Source organism: Carettochelys insculpta, chromosome 17, assembly GCF_033958435.1.
Source record: "Carettochelys insculpta isolate YL-2023 chromosome 17, ASM3395843v1, whole genome shotgun sequence".
NCBI classification, from domain to species: domain Eukaryota; kingdom Metazoa; phylum Chordata; order Testudines; family Carettochelyidae; genus Carettochelys; species Carettochelys insculpta.
The window spans coordinates 26,909,477-26,929,892 of NC_134153.1; the positions used below are offsets into that span (position 1 = coordinate 26,909,477).

The following is a 20,416-nucleotide window of genomic DNA, read 5'->3' on the forward strand; positions in this document are numbered from 1 at the left end:
AGATGATACCATAGGACAAGGTCTGAATATGAAGCTACTCAACAGGTTTACGTATATTCCTAGAGCTCCATGAACCGATTGGTGCTTAAAAGATTAGACAGAAGAAATGGAATTCAGAAGCAAGAAGAAAGAAACAGATGCATAAAAGAGGAAGAAGAACTGACCAAAACCATATTCTATCTATTATAGGGAACAAATCGCTGGCAGGCAGAAGTAGTACATCAGTTTGTGAATGAACAGATTAGTTGCTGCCAAGGATATTTTTAAAACTGCACATTGGCATATGAATGAAGAATAAAGAGCTTCCACACCATGTCTTAAAATTCGCTTTGGCTCAGGGGGAAAAAAAAAATGCACAATATAAAATTAAGCTCCCCAAATCATTTTACTAAAACTGTTCTTTTCTGTTGCAGACACTGGTTCTGAATCTTTTCTCGTACACTCAATTTAGATCAGTGTAAATCCTTTGACTTCATCAGAAAAAAAAGATAAGAGAGATGGATGGGCTCATGTTCACTTTTTTGAAAGTTTAATAATTTTAAACTTTAATATTTTGTTTTTAAGCACTACATGCCATTTGTAGCCAATCTGTACAGTTTACCTGGATGTCACATTTTAAACTACTGCACTAATTTAAGTTAGATTTTCAAATCAATCAGTTGTGCATTTCAGATTTAAAAGAGCATAATTAATAAGTGACTGCCAAGATGGCCAAAGCTGCATTTCTCTTCAAGTAGCACTGAGTGAACCATGATTAAGAATGCTATATGCTGTGGTAAAGTTTGCTCAAGAATTCTTTATGGCTCCTATTCCAGAAACAGAAACCATCCCTAATTAGGGTATCATTAAACATTAGTTTAATTTCAAGCATGTGCTAAACCACACTGAAGTCCGTTGTGTTTACATGCATACCTAAGGCCCTAAAGGTCTGCACCATGTCAGGAAAGCTCTTAAATACACCGCTAGCATTAAGCATGTGCTAAAATGCTTCCCAGATCAGAGGTTTACTGAAATAACAGAACAGAAGTAGATCATTCTCGTTTGTTTAGACATTCAGACATAGATACTTGCAGTGAGTTTTTATATATACATACAGGCAGTAGGGGTATATGTGTGTAAAATTAAATGCCAACACTGTGGCATTTAATTTCAGAAAGGGGAACCACAAAAGAATGAGGAGGTTATTTAAACAGAAATTAAAAGGTACAGTGCCGAAAGTGAAATCATTGCAAGTTGCATGGAAACTTTTTAAAGACACCATAATAGAAGCTCAACTTAAACATATACCTCAGATTAAAAAACCACATAGTAAGAGAACAAAAAAAGTGCCACCCTGGTACTTAACAACCAAGTACAAGAAGCAGCAAGAAATAAAAAGACATTTCAGAAATGGAAGTTAAATACTAGTGAGGAAAATAGAAAGGAGCATAAACTTTGGCAAATGACATGTAAAAATATAATTAGGACAGTCAAAAAAGATTTTAAAGAACAGCTAGTAATAGCAAAATAAAATGTTAAGTACATCAGAAGCAGGAAGCCTGCTAAAATCCCACTGGAGCCACTGGACAATTGAGATGCTAAAGGAGCACTCAAGAATGACTATAAGGTAACTGTGAAAAAACTAAATTAATTTTTGGCTGAGGACACAAGCCAATGGCGGAGCCATTCCTTTTAGGTGGCAAATCTGAGGAACTGTCCCAGATAGGGGTGTCATTAGAAGACGTATTAGAAAACACTGATAAACTAAACAGTAACAAGTCATCAAGATCAGATGGTATTCATGCAAGAGTTCTGAAAGAACTCAAATAGGAAATTGTAGAACTATTAACTATGGTTGGTAACTTATCCTTTAAATCAGATTCTGTACTAAATGACGGGAGGATAGCTGTTACAGGCTGGTAAGTCTAACTTCAATATTGGGCAAACTATCGGAACTATAGCATAAAATGGAGTTGTCAAGCACGTACATGAACATAATTTATTGGGAGAAGACTCAATGTGCTTTTTGTAAAGGAAAATCATGTCTAACCAATCTATTATTATTCTTAGACCTCAACAAGCATGGGGACAAAGTGGATCTAGTGTACTTTTATTTCCAGAAAGCCTTTGACAAAGTCCCTCACTAAAGGGTCTTAAGCAAAGTAAGCTGATATAGACTTAGAAGGAATGTTCTCTCATGGACTGGTAACCAGTTAAGAGAAAGGAAACAAAGCATAGGAATAAAGAGTTGACAGAATGGAGGGAGGTAACTAATGGCGTTCTCCAGGGGTCTGTGGTAGGACCAATCCTATTCAACATATTCGTAAATGATCTGCAGAAAGGGATAAACAGTGAGGTGGCAATATTTACAGATGACACAGAATAGCTCAAGACAGTTAAGTCCAAAGCAGACTGTGAAGAGCTTCAAAAGGATTTTACAAAAGTAGGTGTCCGGGTGCTGTTGTCTCATCTCAAAAATAATACATTGGAATTGGAAAAGGTTCAGAAAAAGGCCACAAAAATAATTAGGATTAAAGAATGGCTGCCATATGAGGAGACTGGGACTCTTCAGCATGGAAAAGAGTTGTCTAAGAGGAAATATACTAGAGGTCCATAAAATCATGACTGATGTGGAGAAAGAAAGTAAGGAAAAATTATGTATTCTTTCCCACAACAAAAGGACTAGGGGTCACCAAATAAAATTAATAGTTGGCAGGAGAGAGTACGTCTTCACACAACCCACAGTCAGCCTGTGAAACTCCTTGCCAGAACTCCTTGCCAGGGTGACTGGGGATGAATCCCTTGATGATTACCTTGAAACATGGAGATATACATATCTCATAGGACTGGAAGGGACCTTGAGAAGTCATCAAGTCCAGTCCCCTGTGACCCCACACAGAAGGGCCTATCACCATCCCTGAGACTTGTTTCCTTAATATAACCTGCTCCAGAACCTTGAAAGCCCCCCTCAAGGATTGAGATCACAACGCTGGGTTTACAAGGCCAATGCACTAGCCACTGAACTACCCCATCCCCGTCAAACTGACCTATCCCACCGCCCAGTTCTGTTCTTTCCCTCTGGGGCACCTGGCATTGGACACTGTAAAAATACAGAATATTGGGCTAGGTTAGACTTTTGGCCTGACCTGGTATGGCCATTCTTATGTTAAAAAACAGAGCAATGCAACAGTGCAATGCATAAAAATAAATGCACCAGTGATTTGAAGCATTTTGTTTTCTCAGCACCATGTAACAAGCAACTAGGTACAATGGGCACGAACGTTATCTTGTTTCACTTGTTTTAAACCAATGTCACTGTAACTCCACTGTCTTCAATGCAGTCAACCCATTTCCCATTATTATGATAGGAGAATCAACACAATCTTCTTTTACCAGAACACCAGCTGAATGTATCATCTCCTTATTAATGTGCACTGAGGGTCAGAGTTTAAAAGGAGAAGGGATCACCAGATTACCTCTATTCTAGTCTGCTATCTCATACGCTACAGGCCACCAACATCACCCAGCAGCCACATACTCAACTCAACAACAAAAATATTCCAGTCCACAGTAGATTAAGCTGCTGTACACCACAGCCAGACAACAGGAGGCACCAAGGTGCGCTGTTGTGCAAGGATCCTGCAATGGCAGGATAATGATTAAGTGAAATATATCCTGGTAAGTCTGGCAGGTGACCTGCACCCCATGCTTTACAGGAAGGTGAATCTCCCTTCTCTCCAGGTCATTGCCAATCTAGTCTGGAGAAAAATTCCTTCCCACCCCATATATAGCAATCATATAGACCCAAAAGATGAGATGAAGAGCCAGCCAGCCCAAGTATCTGAGAGAGAGATTGCTTGGTGCCATCCAATGTCCTAACTCCAACACGTCATAGGAAAGAAATAATTAAAACACAATCCCATGCCCATTAACCTTCTTTTTGCAGCAGTACAGAAGATGATCAAGGTTTCTATTCCATGACTAATGAGTCTTTTTCATTTATGTACTGGTGTTCCTAGGAATTGTATCAGCTTGATATAGATAACACAATGAACAGAACGGGCAAAATCTGAGAGCCCAGTGGGATTCTGCTGGTAAAGGACATTAAACTGAAGGAGCGTGTGTTTATCGTGTCTAAGTGTTGCTCTCAGGCTGTGCTTGGAAAGCAATTTCATTAACCCCTGCTGGATCTTGGGAACAGGACAGTAGAATTCAAGGGCCAAAAGGAACAAATGCTGTCCAGAGGTCCAGAAATTTGTATGGATTTATAGCCCTTGTCAACTGCCAAGCAAAGATCATCCATCAATGCCACCAGCACCATCTATTACTTTCCAAGTTCTGGCCTGCAGTCTGACTAGGAGGGGACCAGGATACTGGCTGTGTCTATGAAGTCTGCTGCCTTAGAACTCACAAAACCTTTCAGTCAGCAGCCCCTGAGTAAAGAATTGATTTTCAACAGCCCAGCCCTTCCTTAATGCAATTCTGGCAATGAAACAATTAACTGCAAGGCTAACATACATGTGTGCATATGTAAAGCCTTCCGTAGGTGCAATTCAGGGGACAAACCAGTGACTATGGAACTGACATAGGTGCAAATGTAAGTAGACTAGACATCTGAAAATTTTTATACAGTCTGTATTACTAAAGCACACAGAACACAGATTAAGTATAATGTACTTGTGTATGGCTGAGTTTCATGGATGCAAACAAAATAATATATGGCATGCAATATGCTACACGCACATTTTGAATGTCAAAGCAAAACATATGCATTAGAGGAACAGTATGTGAGAACATGAAGGCGGCAATGTAATATATACGTGCAAGTGATTAGATTTAAGGTTGCACATGCCATCTTAGACTGATTTCCTGGGGATTTTGGATGCTGAGCCTTGTACCTTTAACATTCTTGCTGCTGAACTCAGTTACCCACCCAGGTATGTACAACATAAAACTCCTTCAATGAACATTCAGTATGCAAGAAAGCTTCACAAAGTGCTTTGCACATACGTGGAATATAACAGAGACTAGTTTGATCAAATAAAAACAGATTCTCACTGGAACATCAAAAACCACTTCCCCACTGAGGTCTATTTCTAACAATTTTTACTTTATTACAATTTCAACTGCAAAGCAACACACACAATGGTTTCAATATTCTTATTTCATTTTATGAGGCGCATGAGCATTGTGTTTTCCTCAACCAAGAATGATGAAACAGCTTTGCCCCTCAAATTTTCCAGGGGAGCAGGAGAACCACCTTCTTACAAAACTTAGCCTGGAAAATATCAAATGACGGTCCAAAAATTAGGAGATATTGAAAATAAAGAAATAGAAAAGCACGCAGAACCATGAAATTCATCCCGACTGCAGCTATAATACCAGCTAATCATAGAACTGTAGGGCTGCAAGTCATCAGGTTCAATCCCACTTTACTGACACTAGGTCAAGTAAACAGGGCTGGTGACAGACTCTGCCAGGTCCTGCGTAATGTGACGGGGGGGGGTGGTGGCAAAAAGGCTCCAGGCAGCCTGGAAGTGGTGGGGCCTCGGCAGAAGAGGACAGGTTAGCAGCCAACCCTCAGTGCTGCCTGGACTATGTTGAGCCTCCCATAGCGTGCCCATAGTACTGCCCAGACCATGCTGCATGGGCTCTGGCAGTGATTTAAAGGACACAGAGATTTGGGCCCTTCTAAATCGCCAAACCCAGGGCAACTCCCTTTTCACATCTAGATAGCTTCCAATTGTGCCTTTAATACCGTCTCCTGAAGAAACTGCCAGATCTCCTCCATTCCCTTTTCCCTTTGATTTTCTTTCCACGACTCTTTGCCAAACTCCAAAGCCAGATTTTTTTGAATTCCATTGTTGTTATTCTCTTATTCTACTGCTCTCAGGCCCACTTGGGAAAGTGGGGATGGTGGGGGGCAGGGAGCATGGCGCAAAGGGGCAACTGCCCCCAGGCCTAGCGACTCAAAAGGGCCTGGGACTCCTGGTGGCTGCTACTGAGGCAGCAGCAGCCACCAGAGCCCAGGGCCCCTTTAATTGCCAGTGTAACTTTAGCTCCTTTCATCACTCCCATGTCCCCTCGAGCCAAGCTCAGCCCAGCCCAGCCTAACCCCCAACCCAGGTTACTGCTCCTAGCCCCAACCTCTGAGTCCCCCCATCAAAGGGGTTGTTGTGGCTCCACCCTTCCTGGGGCTGGCCACAGCCCCTGCTGGCTGGATGTTCAGACAGCAGTGGCCCCAGTTCTCCCCAGGTGGCCAAACAGGTACAGCCCTCTCCCCATTCATGCCCAGGTGGCAGGCAGCCTTGCCCCCGCATCCCACCTTGGGTGGCTGTCCAGCTGTGGCCATAGACCCAGCCCTTCCTGGACCACTGTGGTCCTGGTCTTGCCCTTCCTGGGTGGCCAGACAGCCACAGACAGGCTGCCCGGCCTTCCTGGGCATCTGCAGCCCCTGCCTTCCATGAGTGGTTGGTGAATGCAGGCAGTTTTGGAAAGGCGATGCCTGCCCTTGCTTATATTACGTGCCAGTCACGGCTGGCTGGTGTGGGAGGAGGGGCACACAGCACAGGCACTGCTGAGGATTGGCTGCCATCACTCCTGTCCTTCTACCAGAGGCCTTGCCTCTTCTGGTGGCCTAAAACTGCCCCCTCCCATCTTGCCTGGGGCCCTGAAATTCCAGACTGCTGTCACACTTGGTATTATAATGGAGTGTGGATTCAGGCAATCAGCAGGGGAGGAAATGTACTCCTACACTACTGTAAATCCAACAAATGCATCCCACAAACACTGTTCTGCTATATGATCCTCTAAATCAGTGGCTGATTTCATGTGACTACTCCTCCTGCAGAAGAAAATGGAGCAAAGTAACCCAGGAGAAATGGTGCTTGGACAATTTAAGATATGATGGAGGGCAGATCACAATTTTACACAACAAATAAAAAGATTTGTAACCTCTGAAGTGCAATTTGAACCCAAACCTACTGGGATTAGAGAAACTCAATTCCATACATCCTATTAAAGAGCTTGAAATAGCACCTTACATGTTCATTTATTCCAGGCATCCTAATACAAAGATTTGCTGCACCCATAAATGGTGAATAAGAAAGCTGGACATGTAGAAGATACAAATGCATTTTTCTCCGCTAGGAACCATAGGCAATGTGTGTCATGACAAGAATACACCTGGTAGGCATCCAGGCATGGCTCTTTGGAAGGATTTTTCCAGTCAGATTTATTTTAGCTGAGCAGATGAATACACTGTAGATACTTTTTAAAATACCTGTGGGATATAAGTGCATTATAACAATGCCTTTCATATTCAGTTAAGTAATATGAACAGCATTTCAAACAGAGGATTGCTAGGTCTTCTTTTACCCTCCTTGACCACCCAGGAGGTATTGTGAACCTCTAAAATCAACAATTTGCAAATGACCATTTATATATAAAGGGAACACCTTTTTAAGTTGGGTGCCCACATTGCATGCTGGATATTTCATTAGGCATTCAGATAACCTAAACAGGGTAACTGGATGCAGAAGTGCCTGATTTTAAGGCATCAAAATTCAAAAATTTAGACTTAGCCTGTCAAAAATATTTGAAGCCAAGTGTGTGCATTTTTGCCCATTTGTATTGTCTGACAAATGGCTGAGATAAACGTATAACCTCAAATAGAAAATCTCTGGCACGAAACTGATCAGGGAACTTAAATCAGGTTACAGATCTGTGTGATCCACAACAGCATAAGCCTTTGTATTGTGTAAGGCTGGACTGATGTTACCACTTATTTAGGGCAGCAATGATATTTAAATATATATAGTCATACGCACCCCTTGTGGTGATGCTTCCACACTGTATAGAAACAAATTATTGGCTTGATCACCATGAGTTTGATTCTTACCATGCTTTTTAAGCTTCCAATCCACAGTATAGCAGCTTTTATGGGACTTGTACAATCACTAAACAGCTATGCTGCTTTTTAAACAGGGATGGATGGGGGACAGAATCTTAAAACAATTGTGTTAGATCTTGCCAATCCCAACAAGCTACAAGACAGCTGTAATGCAGCCTCAGTTATGAATGTCACATTCACAAATTTGTCTATAAAGTTTGTTCTTACCTATCCAATGTACCAGAACAATCCATCATTCTTCCGGTTCACCTGAACATTTGTTTCAACAGCTATTAATCTGCCTGCTGTTATGCGCACATGTAAACATTTCCACTAACCCATCAATAGAGCTGTTTACCCTAATCTTTCTGTTACTTACTTTTATATTAATCTATGCATCTCCCCTCTGGCTTACCTTACATTGACACCCACCATCTCTTCACATGCTCATTATATTAACTTCCTACCTGCTCAACCTTCACTAACTCTTACATATAGTATTACGTATCTGCCTGTCCATATAACTGATATCTTAATATTTTCAGCACCCTGTTCATCATAATTTTAATCCTGAGATATTCTGTTGCCTTGGACAGGAGTCTTCTGCTCCCAGAGAATAGGTTCTAGCTGCATTTTGATTTGGAGATCTGTGAAGTTCTTTCTTTCAAATGCAGCTGTGCCTGCTCCCAGTGAAAAAATTCGCAGACCTATTGTATTTTTAAAGCTAGTCTTAAAAGCAAGGCTGTAGATGTGTGTTATTTAACATGCAGTGCCAGCTTCCAAGAGCAATATGAAGGATAAATGTCAATCAGTTGCGATTTGAATAGTCCAAGAAGCTCATTACAGTCCTTTCATTTTGTTTAAGCTGTTTAGAGTCATACATAATCATTATGAACTTAGTGATTTTGACTGCTAAACAAATTGCTCACTGAAGATTTTGCTGCTGAATTTTAACTCAATTCTTCCTGTGAAATCTGCACGTGCAAATTGTGATAGCAATTTGTGAGAGGTGCATGCCTGTCTGCCAGTTGATTGTAAGAACAGGGAAGCTTAACGTGAAAAATTTGCCTCAAGGTAAAGAAAATGGAATTTTAGTGGGATACTCAACTTATTTATGTAGAGGCATTTCAGGCACCTACAAACAGCAAATTTAATGAAAGAGGTAAACACAACAGGCCAAATCACAGGCAATGAGTATACAGAGCAGGCAAAAGTAACTCTAATGGTGTGTACGGGAGACTAACTGAGCACAGGAGAACCTAACATACAATACCTTACATAATACGTGTGTATTTGGTCCGTTATTTCCAGAAGTGATGCTGTGCTTGACTTCATTGACTCATTGATAAAATGCATTTCTTGGACCCTAACTCTGCAGGAGTTTTCTTTTAATACAACTGTTAAAAGCCTATGTTTTCAGAATGGTTGTGCCCCATTAACAAATGGGGAAAAGAACCCAAATGTTAAGTTGCTAGACTGCTGTAAATTGCTTAAATAATTATTGAATCTTAAATCCAAATCAGCTGATAGAGCAGCATAAATTCTGAAGGTGTTGTGTTTAGGAAAGGTGCTTTTTGCTCTTAAAAATACAACCCACTCTAGTTCATAGGTCAAGGAGGTTTTCTTTATTGGTAGAACTTCTTTAAAAACTCCCACCATTACAACAAAACTAATGCAGGCCAATGGTGATAGGAAACAATAGACGTAGCAGACCAGCCAGTGGCATGTTAACCAAGACCTCAGCTTAGTCGACTGAGAGCAGATCAAGACAATGCTGTGGTGGTGATGTTTATTCTGTCTAAAACAGTACTTCATCTGTTGATTCTAGTGACAGAAGTACATTAGTACTACAGTCATGATGTGAAATTTTAAAGCTAAATACCTGCACAGACAAAATTAATGGGTATTAACTACCCATACAGCTGAATTTAAGATTAAGCAGATGTGTACATTTTAAATAGTGCAAAGGTACCTCTTACCAATGTATCAAAGCACTAAGCAATATATTAGGGAGCACAGAATTCAACTGGTGTCCAATTCCCTCAGGGAGCAAGCTGAGGCATACATCTATGGCACAGAGAACTGTGGTTTATTTAAATATGCATTATCAAAAGGATGCATCTCCACTTCCACTATAGCTTGTGTTATGGAGTTCCACTGCTTGAAGTCTACTGTAAAGAGTATTCTGACAGCCCTCACTAAACTAATCACCGGAAGTATCTACACCATGCTAGCTCCTATTGCCTCATTGATGCTGAGAGCAATGATACTCGTTGTGGAGGGTGGTGGAGGATGAGGCTGTCTCAGGTAAAACCTTCATGTCAGTTTGCAAATTTCCCCCTACCCAGCAGGAAGAATCTCTTCTTAGAGAGATATTTGTGTGTTCCATTTCAATTCTCTGCTTTCCTCGTAATTGAAGAGAATAGAGGAAGAGGAAAAGCTGGAATTCACCTTGACACCCCTACAGGTGCAGGCACCAAACATGCATTGAGACATAATCAGGAAAGGAAAACTGGGTGCCCCCACCTCCAAAGAGGCTAAAGAAGTGATCTGACTGAAGAGGCAAAGTCTCTGTTATGATACATCACCACCCTGGAAACATATAAGCATCCATATGTAGCCGTTCAGCCATAAAAGCAATTCATATTAATAAGGTCCTTCCAGTGAACTGTGCCCACAGGTAATATTTAAGCAGCAAACTGTCTCTAAGAATTAAGAAGAGTTTTCTTTTTATCATTTACATTCTCCAATTTATTTTTATATTCACTCTTCTTATAGACCATCTGTGTTCTCAAAAATAATTCATTTGCAAGTTGTACCATCCAGACCAGTTCCTAAGCAGCAAAAATAAGGGCTGTTACATAATTTATCTGTGTGCATGCAAGACCTGGTACGGTAGCTTTAAAAACATGCACATTTGAAGCTCATGTCAAGCTGATAATATTATTGTCTGGATCCAGCTACAATCTAGGCCAGAGGTTGGCAACCAATATAGCAAGAAGAGCCATTTTTCCAGTTCGGTAAATAACTCAATAATTCAAGAGATGTAATGCATGTAAATATGAGACAGTTCTTAACAAATATGAAACAGTTCTTATCAAGCCACACTTTCTGTAGCTCCTTGTGGTGTGGTCGGTCCCATTCCTGGGCCCCAGGCCCTCTGTTTAGTCCACTGGCCCCGTTGCCTGCACCACGTTACCCTCGCTGAGGCAGGGGGCAGTCTGGGGAGGAACCCGGTCCGCACCCACTTGCTCCGGGTTCCAAACCAGGGACCCTGGACAGCCGCTACCTGGGAGGGCTGGCTTACTTCGCCCTGGCCCCTGCAGTTCCTCTCCCTGGCTACGTCTACACGTGCAGCCAACATCGAAATAGTCTATTTCGATGAATAACGTCTACACGTCCTCCAGGGCCGGCAACGTCGATGTTCAACTTCGACGTTGCTCAGCCCAACATCGAAATAGGCGCAGCGAGGGAACGTCTACACGTCAAAGTAGCACACATCGAAATAGGGATGCCAGGCACAGCTGCAGACAGGGTCACAGGGCGGACTCAACAGCCAGCCGCTTCCTTAAAGGGCCCCTCCCAGACACAGTTGCACTAAACAACACAAGATACACAGAGCTGACAACTGGTTGCAGACCCTGTGCCTGCAGCATAGATCCCCAGCTGCCGCAGAAGCAGCCAGAAGCCCTGGGCTAAGGGCTGCTGCCCACGGTGACCATAGAGCCCCGCAGGGGCTGGAGAGAGAGCATCTCTCAACCCCTCAGCTGATGGCTGCCATGGAGGACCCCGCTATTTCGAAGTTGCGGGACGCGCAACGACTACACGGTCCCTACTTCGACGCTGAACGTCGAAGTAGGGCGCTATTCCTATCTCCTCATGAGGTTAGCGACTTCGACGTCTCGCCGCCTAACGTCGAAGTTAACTTCGAAATAGCGCCCGACGCGTGTAGACGCGACGGGCGCTATTTCGAAGTTGGTGCCGCTACTTCAAAGTAGCGTGCACGTGTAGACGCAGCTCCTGTGTCACTTCCCCCAGATGCTTCTCCCTGGTATTCCCTTCCTCAAGGGGTAGTCGTGGCAGCTGGTCTCCTCCTTAGTTTGGCTGCTTCAGCTGACCAGTTCCTCCAGTCTCCAGTGAGGCTCCAGGCCCTCCCTGGGTTGGGGCAGCACAGCCCCTGGGTTGCTGAAGCTTCTCTCTTCTTTCGTAGCCCTGACTGTTTCTCTCTGTCTCCTTCCTTCCCCTCACTAGTCTCCCAAACTCTTCTTCACAATCCTCCCCTTGCCTTGTATGGAGAAGAGCTTATAAAGGTAGCCCCTGAGTAGGATGAGCTGGCCCTGATTGATTTAGGGCAGCCTACTCCTCAGCTGTTCCCACTTTGGTTGCTAGCTCTGTCTCAGCTCTTTTTACTCCTGCCTCCCCTCTCCTGGCCCCACCCTGCCACACTCCTATTTTAAGAATAGTGCACACCATGACTTGTAATGTGATACATGTGTACTGCAGGACATTCACAAATTTTTTGTGTATTCTATTTCAGCACACTTTACGTGTGTGTTTGTACCACTGTCTTCCTGACTTTCATTCCCGCATCTTCTCTCTCTCTCTGGAGGACAGTAGGGGGAGTTAGCCAACGTTTTGAGATCACATATCATTTGCTATTTAGATGCCAGTTGTTTATTTTGGGGTTTTTAAGATGTTCACTGTTTATCGAAAATAATCAGAAGGGGTTTGTTTATTTAATTCGTTAGTTAGTTAGTTATTTTTAAAACTTTGCAGTTACAGTGTTGGGAGCCACAAAGAAGTCCTTAAAGAGCTATATGTGGCTCTGGAGCTGCACATTGCAGACCCCTGGTCTAGGCAGATGAGGTGAAACACTGCCCAGACCTCAGTTTTGCTAACACGCCTCAATCATGATGTGCAACACTATTGCTTATTTCAGCCCAGACCTTCCCTGAATGGAGATTGAGAGTCTCACAGAATTGTGAAGGAGTCTGCCAAAATACACAAACTCGAGCCGAAGATTAGGCAGAAGCCACCAAACTCAATTTCTTTTTTGACCCAAGTTGCTTCTAAAAATCAGGTTTCCAGATGTGAAAGGCTTAGTGCATTAACCTCATTGTAACACCAGACCTCTGAAATCTGCTTTGATTATAGAGGCATCTGGTACCATTGCTATAGTTACAGACCTGGCTGAAATGGTACACATTTACCAAGAGGAACAACTTTCCCATGCGCTTATTACTGAAGCAATTCAACCTATTTTTACTAGACACAAGGTGAGATGACATAATGGGTTATGAATGACATTTTACTTCTGGACAGATGATACGTGATCTGCTGGTTAGAACTGAAAGGAAGTGTGAGTGCTGAGGAAGGGAGTTCTGCATCATGCTCGCCCCCAAAATAACTATGCACTCTTCCACCCCCAAAAAAACCAAACAAAAATAAACAAATCAACAACCACCCTCAATCTGTGAATGGTTCCCACCATTCTATACAGCAGGGCTGAAAGCCACCACAGGTCCCGGGACAAGGTGTGGGCGGCCTGGATCCATGCCCCCAGTAGTAGGGGTGGAGCCCTGGGAGGAAGGGGTGGGGTGGAGCTTTGGGAGGAATGGGCGGGGCCAAAGGCAGTTAGCCCTCAGCACCACCCACAGCAGAGTGCTGGGCTCCCCACCAAGCCCTCTGAAGCCATACCAAGCAGCAGAGTAATGCTCCCGCTTCATTTCAGAGGATCTCAGAGCTCCCAAGGCCCTGAGTCCATTTCAACACCATGCCCCTGAGCAGTTGCCCCCCTTGCCTTGCCTGTTGGCAGGCTTGGTTCCATATCACCCAACTCTGTAGACAGCCAGTAAGATTTTAGAGTAATCAGGATGATAATTCTTTGTGATCCATCCCCAACATAACAATTACTTAAATAAAGTATGTGCTCACTCCTTAGCTCACCCAACATTCTGAGCAGAAATGGAGTACCTGGTTGTATGTTTTAACAGGAATAAATGTTTGACATCTATTTGACATCGAGGGGATGGATGGCTCAGTGGTTTGAGCATTGGCCTGCTAGATTCAGGGTTGTGAGCTCAATCCTTGAGCAGGGGCTTTTAGTGCTCTGGAGCAAATAGATTCTTCTTCTTTCAATTAAACTGCAGCAAGGGAGGTTTAGGTTGGACATTAGGAAAAAGCTCCTAACTGTCAGGGTGATCAAACAGTGGAATAAATTGTCAAGGGAGATTGCGGAATCTCCATCACTGGAGATATTTAAGAACAGGTTAGACAGATGTCTATCAGCGATGGTTTAGATAGTACTTGGTCCTGCCATTAGGGCAGGGGGCTGGAGTCGATGGCCTCTCGAGGTCCCTTCCAGTCCTAGTATTCTATGATTTATACTAGTTTATGCCTTCAAAATCAACCTCTGCAAGGCAAGAGGCCTTATGCTCTTTTTAAGATAAAAGCTAGAATCCCAGTTTACATTTCTGCCTCCCCAAATGCAGGTGAGATTAAAGCAGGGGGCATCATGGGGCTTGAAAGTCACCTCTGGACTGTGCCTTAACAAGCCAACTGCTATTGGCTTCTCCTTGATACTGAGTACTAACGAGACTCACTAATGCTGTTTTGTAAATTGTTCCCGTCTCTTGCCTTATGGGCTCCAGAAAATGACAAGTAGTGCATCCACATGCTCCACTGCAGTGTCTGCTCACACCTAGGCTTTTAAGTCATGAGTTTGCCAGTTTAGAGTCATAACACCACTACCTCCTTTCAGAAAGATGTGGTACATAACTAAACACCAAAGAAAATAAGATCCTGCTTTCTATGTTAGTGCAAAAGGCCTAGAGAGGTGATGAGACTGGGCATTCCTGGACTGGAGGTAGCGTAGCTACAATGCAATAGAGTTCCTAAAGTTGAGTCCAGCCTTTATAATGCAGAGCAGTTTATATCCTGCTCTTAATTACACCAAAGGCTGAAATGGTCCCTGGCTGGTTCCAGGATTGGTAGAACACAAAGCAGGGTTAGCAAAGCTCAGTAAGGTACAGTCATCTGTCCATGAATTTGCACATATGATAAATCTGAATGAATGTCCAAATTGAAAGACTGCATGTACGAACAGACAATTCTGATCATTTGCTCCATCTGTGAAGCTAACTTGTAAAAGCCATACTGTAACAGTGCCTGGCAAAGAAATTCAGAAAATGATACTACACTGCACAGGTAAACTGCAGCCATATTTCCCATTCCTGTGACCAAGGGAACCCACTGTTAGGCTTGCATCTCCCTACCTTCACTTCTCTCGTGTCTATATCCCATCTGACTCAGGTCAGGGGTGAATTGTTCCCTGCCTTCAGCACGTTATTCCCAGCAAAACCACTGATAATAGTACAACTCCCCACAGTTACAACTTAGCACACAGTTCTCTCTGAGGAAGCATATGCTATTCTTAAAGTAAACAGACTACCAAAATATATTTAAAACAATAAAAAGGAACCTATAATCACGTTAATAATCTTACCAGGCATTAATTCCCACCTCCTACCCCAATTTCCTCAAGGAGTCTGGTTGGTATCGACTCTTCCAACCCTTCATTAAGGACTGGGGCCCTCCATGGACCAGAGGTTTTTTGCATTTGCTGGATAAAAACAAAAAACCTTTAGCCTGCTGAAAACCAGACAGTAACAAAGTAGTCTGTTGGTCCCTAGAAAATCCACTTTGAACTAGTTCATGCAGAACTCTCCAGAGGTAGCTTCAAAAGGCAGATAACTGAAGGAATTGCATTAGCATACCTTCTCCTCCCAGAGAAGTTACATACAATCTTGCAATAACAAACAATTGAATTTTTAATACAATGGACCCTTAAGGCATGAAACTCATTTCAGTAAGGTCTAATTCAATTCAGTAAGGTTTGTCCAAGATATTGTAGAATAATGTTATATCTGTCATAGGATGTCCCATCACTTTGCAGATGAGGCACCTGATTTCAGACTAATGGCACACATCTTTTGATAGGTTCTGTCCTCAAATTATTTGTTCTTACTCATTATGCTCAGCACAGCACAAACAAAAGATGCATAAATCTTCCTTATGTGAAGACAAAGAATAAGTACACCCCACAAGTGAAGCTATCCAGGTGAAGACTGTGCCATGAACATACAACTAAAGCGCTGAATAATACATTTCTATTAGACATACGGATTCAATCTAATTCCATGAGGGGGATGACATTGTCAGAGTATTTAATAAGGAAAATGCTTATTGTCTGAATTTTGTGATGATTGGAAGGAAACTATACAGCAGAGAAAGGAGGTAGCTGCAGTATTCAAGATGGTACATAGACTCATAAGGCTGAAAGATACCCCAGGAGATCACTGAGTCCAGTCCCCTGCCCACACCTTGACCACCCCCCAACTAAATCATCCCAGCCAGGACTTTATCAAGCCAGAACTTAAAAACCTCTGGGGATGGAGACTGTGCCACCTCCCTTGGTGACCCATTCCAGTGCTTCACCACCTGCCTAGTGAAATAGTATTTTCCTAATATCCAATCTAGACCTTCCCCACTTCAACTTGAGACCATTGCTCCTTGTTCTGTCGTCCATCACTACGGAGAACAGCCTCTGTCCACCTCCTTTGGAACCTCCCTTTACGTAGTTAGAGGTTACTATCAATTCCCCCATCACTGTTTTCTTCTGTAAACTAAACATATCCAAATCTCTCCACTTGAAAACAACTGTCAACCAAACACTGAGCCATTGATCACTCCCATTGAGCCTTACAATCTAGCCAGCTGAAAGCATTTTTGTTTTAGGGGAAGCAAGTAAGGAGAGTACATCTTTGAAACAGCGGGGAGGAATGAAGAGCAGAATTTGTTATGGTCTGGACGAAGGAAAATGCAGAGAGTCATGAGTTATATTTGGATGTGATTTAAAGTGCAGCTATTTACTAGAGCACACATTTCATTGGCAGCAGCAAGGTACCACGAAAAGTCTCATATATTTTCTTCAGACCTCCTTTCTACTGAAATCTGACACATCCTGGTTACACTGACCAATACATTTACACACACACATGAAACAGGGCCTTTGTCACATTCTCCTTCACAAAAATCTGTTTTCCTTACCTCATAGAGTGTAATGATACCATTGGTCTCATTTGGCGGCTTCCACTGAACATAGATCTTTTCTTCAAAGGGTCCTCCTTGGATAGATTCTAGGGGAACAGGTCCAGGAACTAAAGGAAAAGAGTGGAAGGTCAGTAACTCTCCATGACAGTAACATGTGCATCCTCAGAACCCAGAGATCTTCCAGCAATGGCTGGAGCTCTGGTACTGAGAAAGTATACATGCTGGGACAAATGGAAACATTTAAAAAGACATTGGTGCTCCTTGCTGATCTGCCATTTCTTGACATTGGGGTCCAACAAGGAAAGCTCACTTACTGAATAGTAACAACAAACACTCATGTAAAGAGGCTGCTAACTTCCAAGGTTTCTGTGATCACCCTAGCGGCATGACAGAGGCAATTTAGTGACAGTATATATTCCAGAATCAGAGGTTATAAAAGATAAAAAATGTAACCTAATCGATTGTGTTGTGTGTGTAGCTGCAGACACCTCAGGCACCCCCACCCTCAATGTGATAATGCAAAAAACTGCCTACTTCTATCGCCAAGCAATTATGCATTTAAAATTGTATTATTTATCAGATAGAAAGATGTACACTTTTCGTTTTCCAACTTATGTCATTCCTTTAATATATTAAGACAAAAAATATGTTCCCTAACTAAAAAGAAAGTTAAGAAGTGTGCATGATTTAACTTAGCTTCACATATAGCAACTTGTGTCACAATAAAATAGATCCTATAGGTTCAAACACCTCAGCAATAGAGGTGGTCATAACTGTGAACAAAATGTTACGGTTGTTCTTTCAAAAGTCTGCAGTGGGGTATTCATTGAATTAATACAGCTTCGAAGCTTTACTATGTGGAAGAAAAATGCTGTGTTCTCTTTATTTCTAAAGTCATTTATGTTTAACACTGTACTATCTGCTGGGGGGTGGTGGTGCGTGTATGGGCGGGAGGAGTCTCTGCTTCTGCCTGACTGTGCACCTCTGCTTCTAAATGAACTGTGTGGGTTGACTGGCCATGTAACTCTGGTGCTTGTAACTCAGGCTTTACTGTAGTAAAGTATTTTCACCCAAACCCTCTCTACAGAAGTGATGAAACGGTGTTATTCCCAGTTCAAAGAGGCAGAAACATGCTTAGTTTCCAACACTAGTCTCAGAACTGGAGTCTAAATGACTTGCTTTCATTCACACAGAAATTTCAGAGTAGTTTTCTAGAATAGCTTACTTTGAAAGAAAGCTGCTGTGTAGACATAGCCCCACTGCTCCTGCTGGCTCAACACAAACTGATCTTGTGAGCTTTGCTGTAAAGGCACATTGTCAAAGCTAAATCTTAGACAAGAGTGCCAATAAATATTTTTTATGTAAGATTTGCTTAAGTAAATTGTAGGAGCCATTTCTCGCAAAGGTGTAAGTGGAATTTGTAATTAAAGCATCAGATGTAACAGGATTTGGATTTTGTGCATTTTGAGATGACACTGAGTTTAAAATAGCACACAAGTACTGTTTTGTGTACAAGCAAAACATAAAACAACCAGAGACTGAGCCATGGAGATTTCCTTGAAGATGCAAATAAATGAACAAAGCCAAATATTCTCCTTTTCTTCCTAGGCTTTTGGATAATTTTATTCTCCAATCTTAAGTAATCTCCATCATTGTCACAAACAGTTCCTTAATGGTTCCCTTTTCTTCCCCTCTTGCTATGCACACGCTTTCTAGGTGAGTTCTAGGAATACATGCATTATTTACTTCATAATTTATTCTTAAAATGTATTTACAGGCAGCATGTTGATGGCTACAATCTTTCTTGGCTTTTGGACTTTATCTTATAATTAAACCAGACATATTCCAATAACTGGGCGAAGCTATGATGGAAGGAAAAGACCAGCATGAAGGACTGGTGTTGCACAGCTTCATCTTTTCTCTTCTTTAACTGATGGATGGTTTTGTTTGCATATCAGCAGCAGCAGAAGTGGTTTCACTTTGCTGTGGTGTTTTTTTTTTCTCTCCCTACAGTCAGCATTCAAGGATCAGCTCTGGCATCAGAAAAATTAAACTGTCTTCAGCTTGGGGAACAGGTAATGCAGCCACTGATGACAGCCAGGCCATGGAGAACACCTTTAAGGGTCACTCCTTTCTGCTGTGCTGAAGATTCCTCAAAGGAAAAGTAAGATTTGCCAGTAGAAAGATTCTTACTTGGCTCACACTGCAAAGCTGCAGCATATTGACCAGTAGAGTCAAGATTTATAGGGAAAGAAGATAAACAAAGGGAGACCAAATGTCCCCCATGGCCACTTTGCTAGTATGTCCAAACCCCAAGCCTGGACACTCAGCTAGGTACTCAGGCACATCATTTCCTACATGCCACACCTGAGTAGCAACAACATCCAAATGTGAGATTTATCTTCCTATTCAGATGCTCAGGTTGAAAAGTTGTGTAGTTTGTCCAACCAACTGCTGGCAGATGGACAACTGAGGAAGTTTGTTCTAGTACCTGGCCACAAGTTTGCTCACACCACACTTCCCTCTTGAATGGCTGACATATCCAATTTGATTTTATCACACTCATTTAAGGGGACATATGGGGAGGAGGGTTTTTTATACATGTTTGAGAAATTAGACTGCCCTAGACCAGATGTTTTCCTAACATTCAGAGGGAGGGAGAGTAGGGACTTTAAAACAAAATCTTAAAAATTACCATAATCTGAGTAAACATTGATGGAAGGAAAGTACTTCACAAGAGCTACACCTAAATAAGTAGAAGGAAGGAAGAATGAATATTGCAAATTCTTTTAAAACCTTAAGCAAGGAACTTTTGAAATAAGCCTGCCATCTCTGTACAGTAGGTTCAGCATTCTTGAGAGTAACAGACCCAAACAGTGTTGGTATCGTGCACAAACAGTAGATGGGGGAAATTACAGATGGACTTCTAGGAGAAAAGATTGTCTCAAGATAAGAAAATATTCAGCGGGTCAGGGGATTGAAAAGAGTTGATCTGCAGAACTGAGGTGGGGAACTGAAGACATTTAGGGCCAGGCTCTGTTCTGACATCCAGTTATGAGGGTATGCAGCTGTGAGAGTACCTATGAGGTCCAGAGTTTACCAACAATCTTCTAAGATTATGGCTCAGACACAAATAAGATACATTACAGACTCTCCATCTGTGCACTTGGGGTAAATCCCTGGAGATCAGTGCACAGCCCAAGAAACGCTCTTTGTTATCATACAACAGCTTTGCCAAACCACTTAACAGCTCCGGCTGTAGCACTGAGGCTGTGATAGCTCCCACAGTAGCTATGCTCTTAATTACAGGAGGCAATGACTAGTGCAATTGAACAGAGATAGATCTATCGCACCTGCTTCAATGCCTCCCTTCCCTCTGCCCCAATGTTTGATATCCTGCCTCTGCAGCAGAACAACCCTGGTTCCAATGCACTT

General features: G+C 42.4%; 1 protein-coding gene across 1 annotated transcript in view; it reads right to left on the bottom strand.

The window, feature by feature from the left end:
• The window catches only part of PTPRT (protein tyrosine phosphatase receptor type T), a 700,719-nt gene that overhangs the window by 226,488 nt on the left and 453,815 nt on the right, over positions 1–20,416 (bottom strand). Inside the window, exon 9 of the mRNA XM_075011494.1 lies at positions 16,979–17,088. Within this exon, the coding sequence (XP_074867595.1) occupies positions 16,979–17,088 (110 nt within the window). The remainder of the gene's footprint in view (positions 1–16,978; positions 17,089–20,416) is intronic.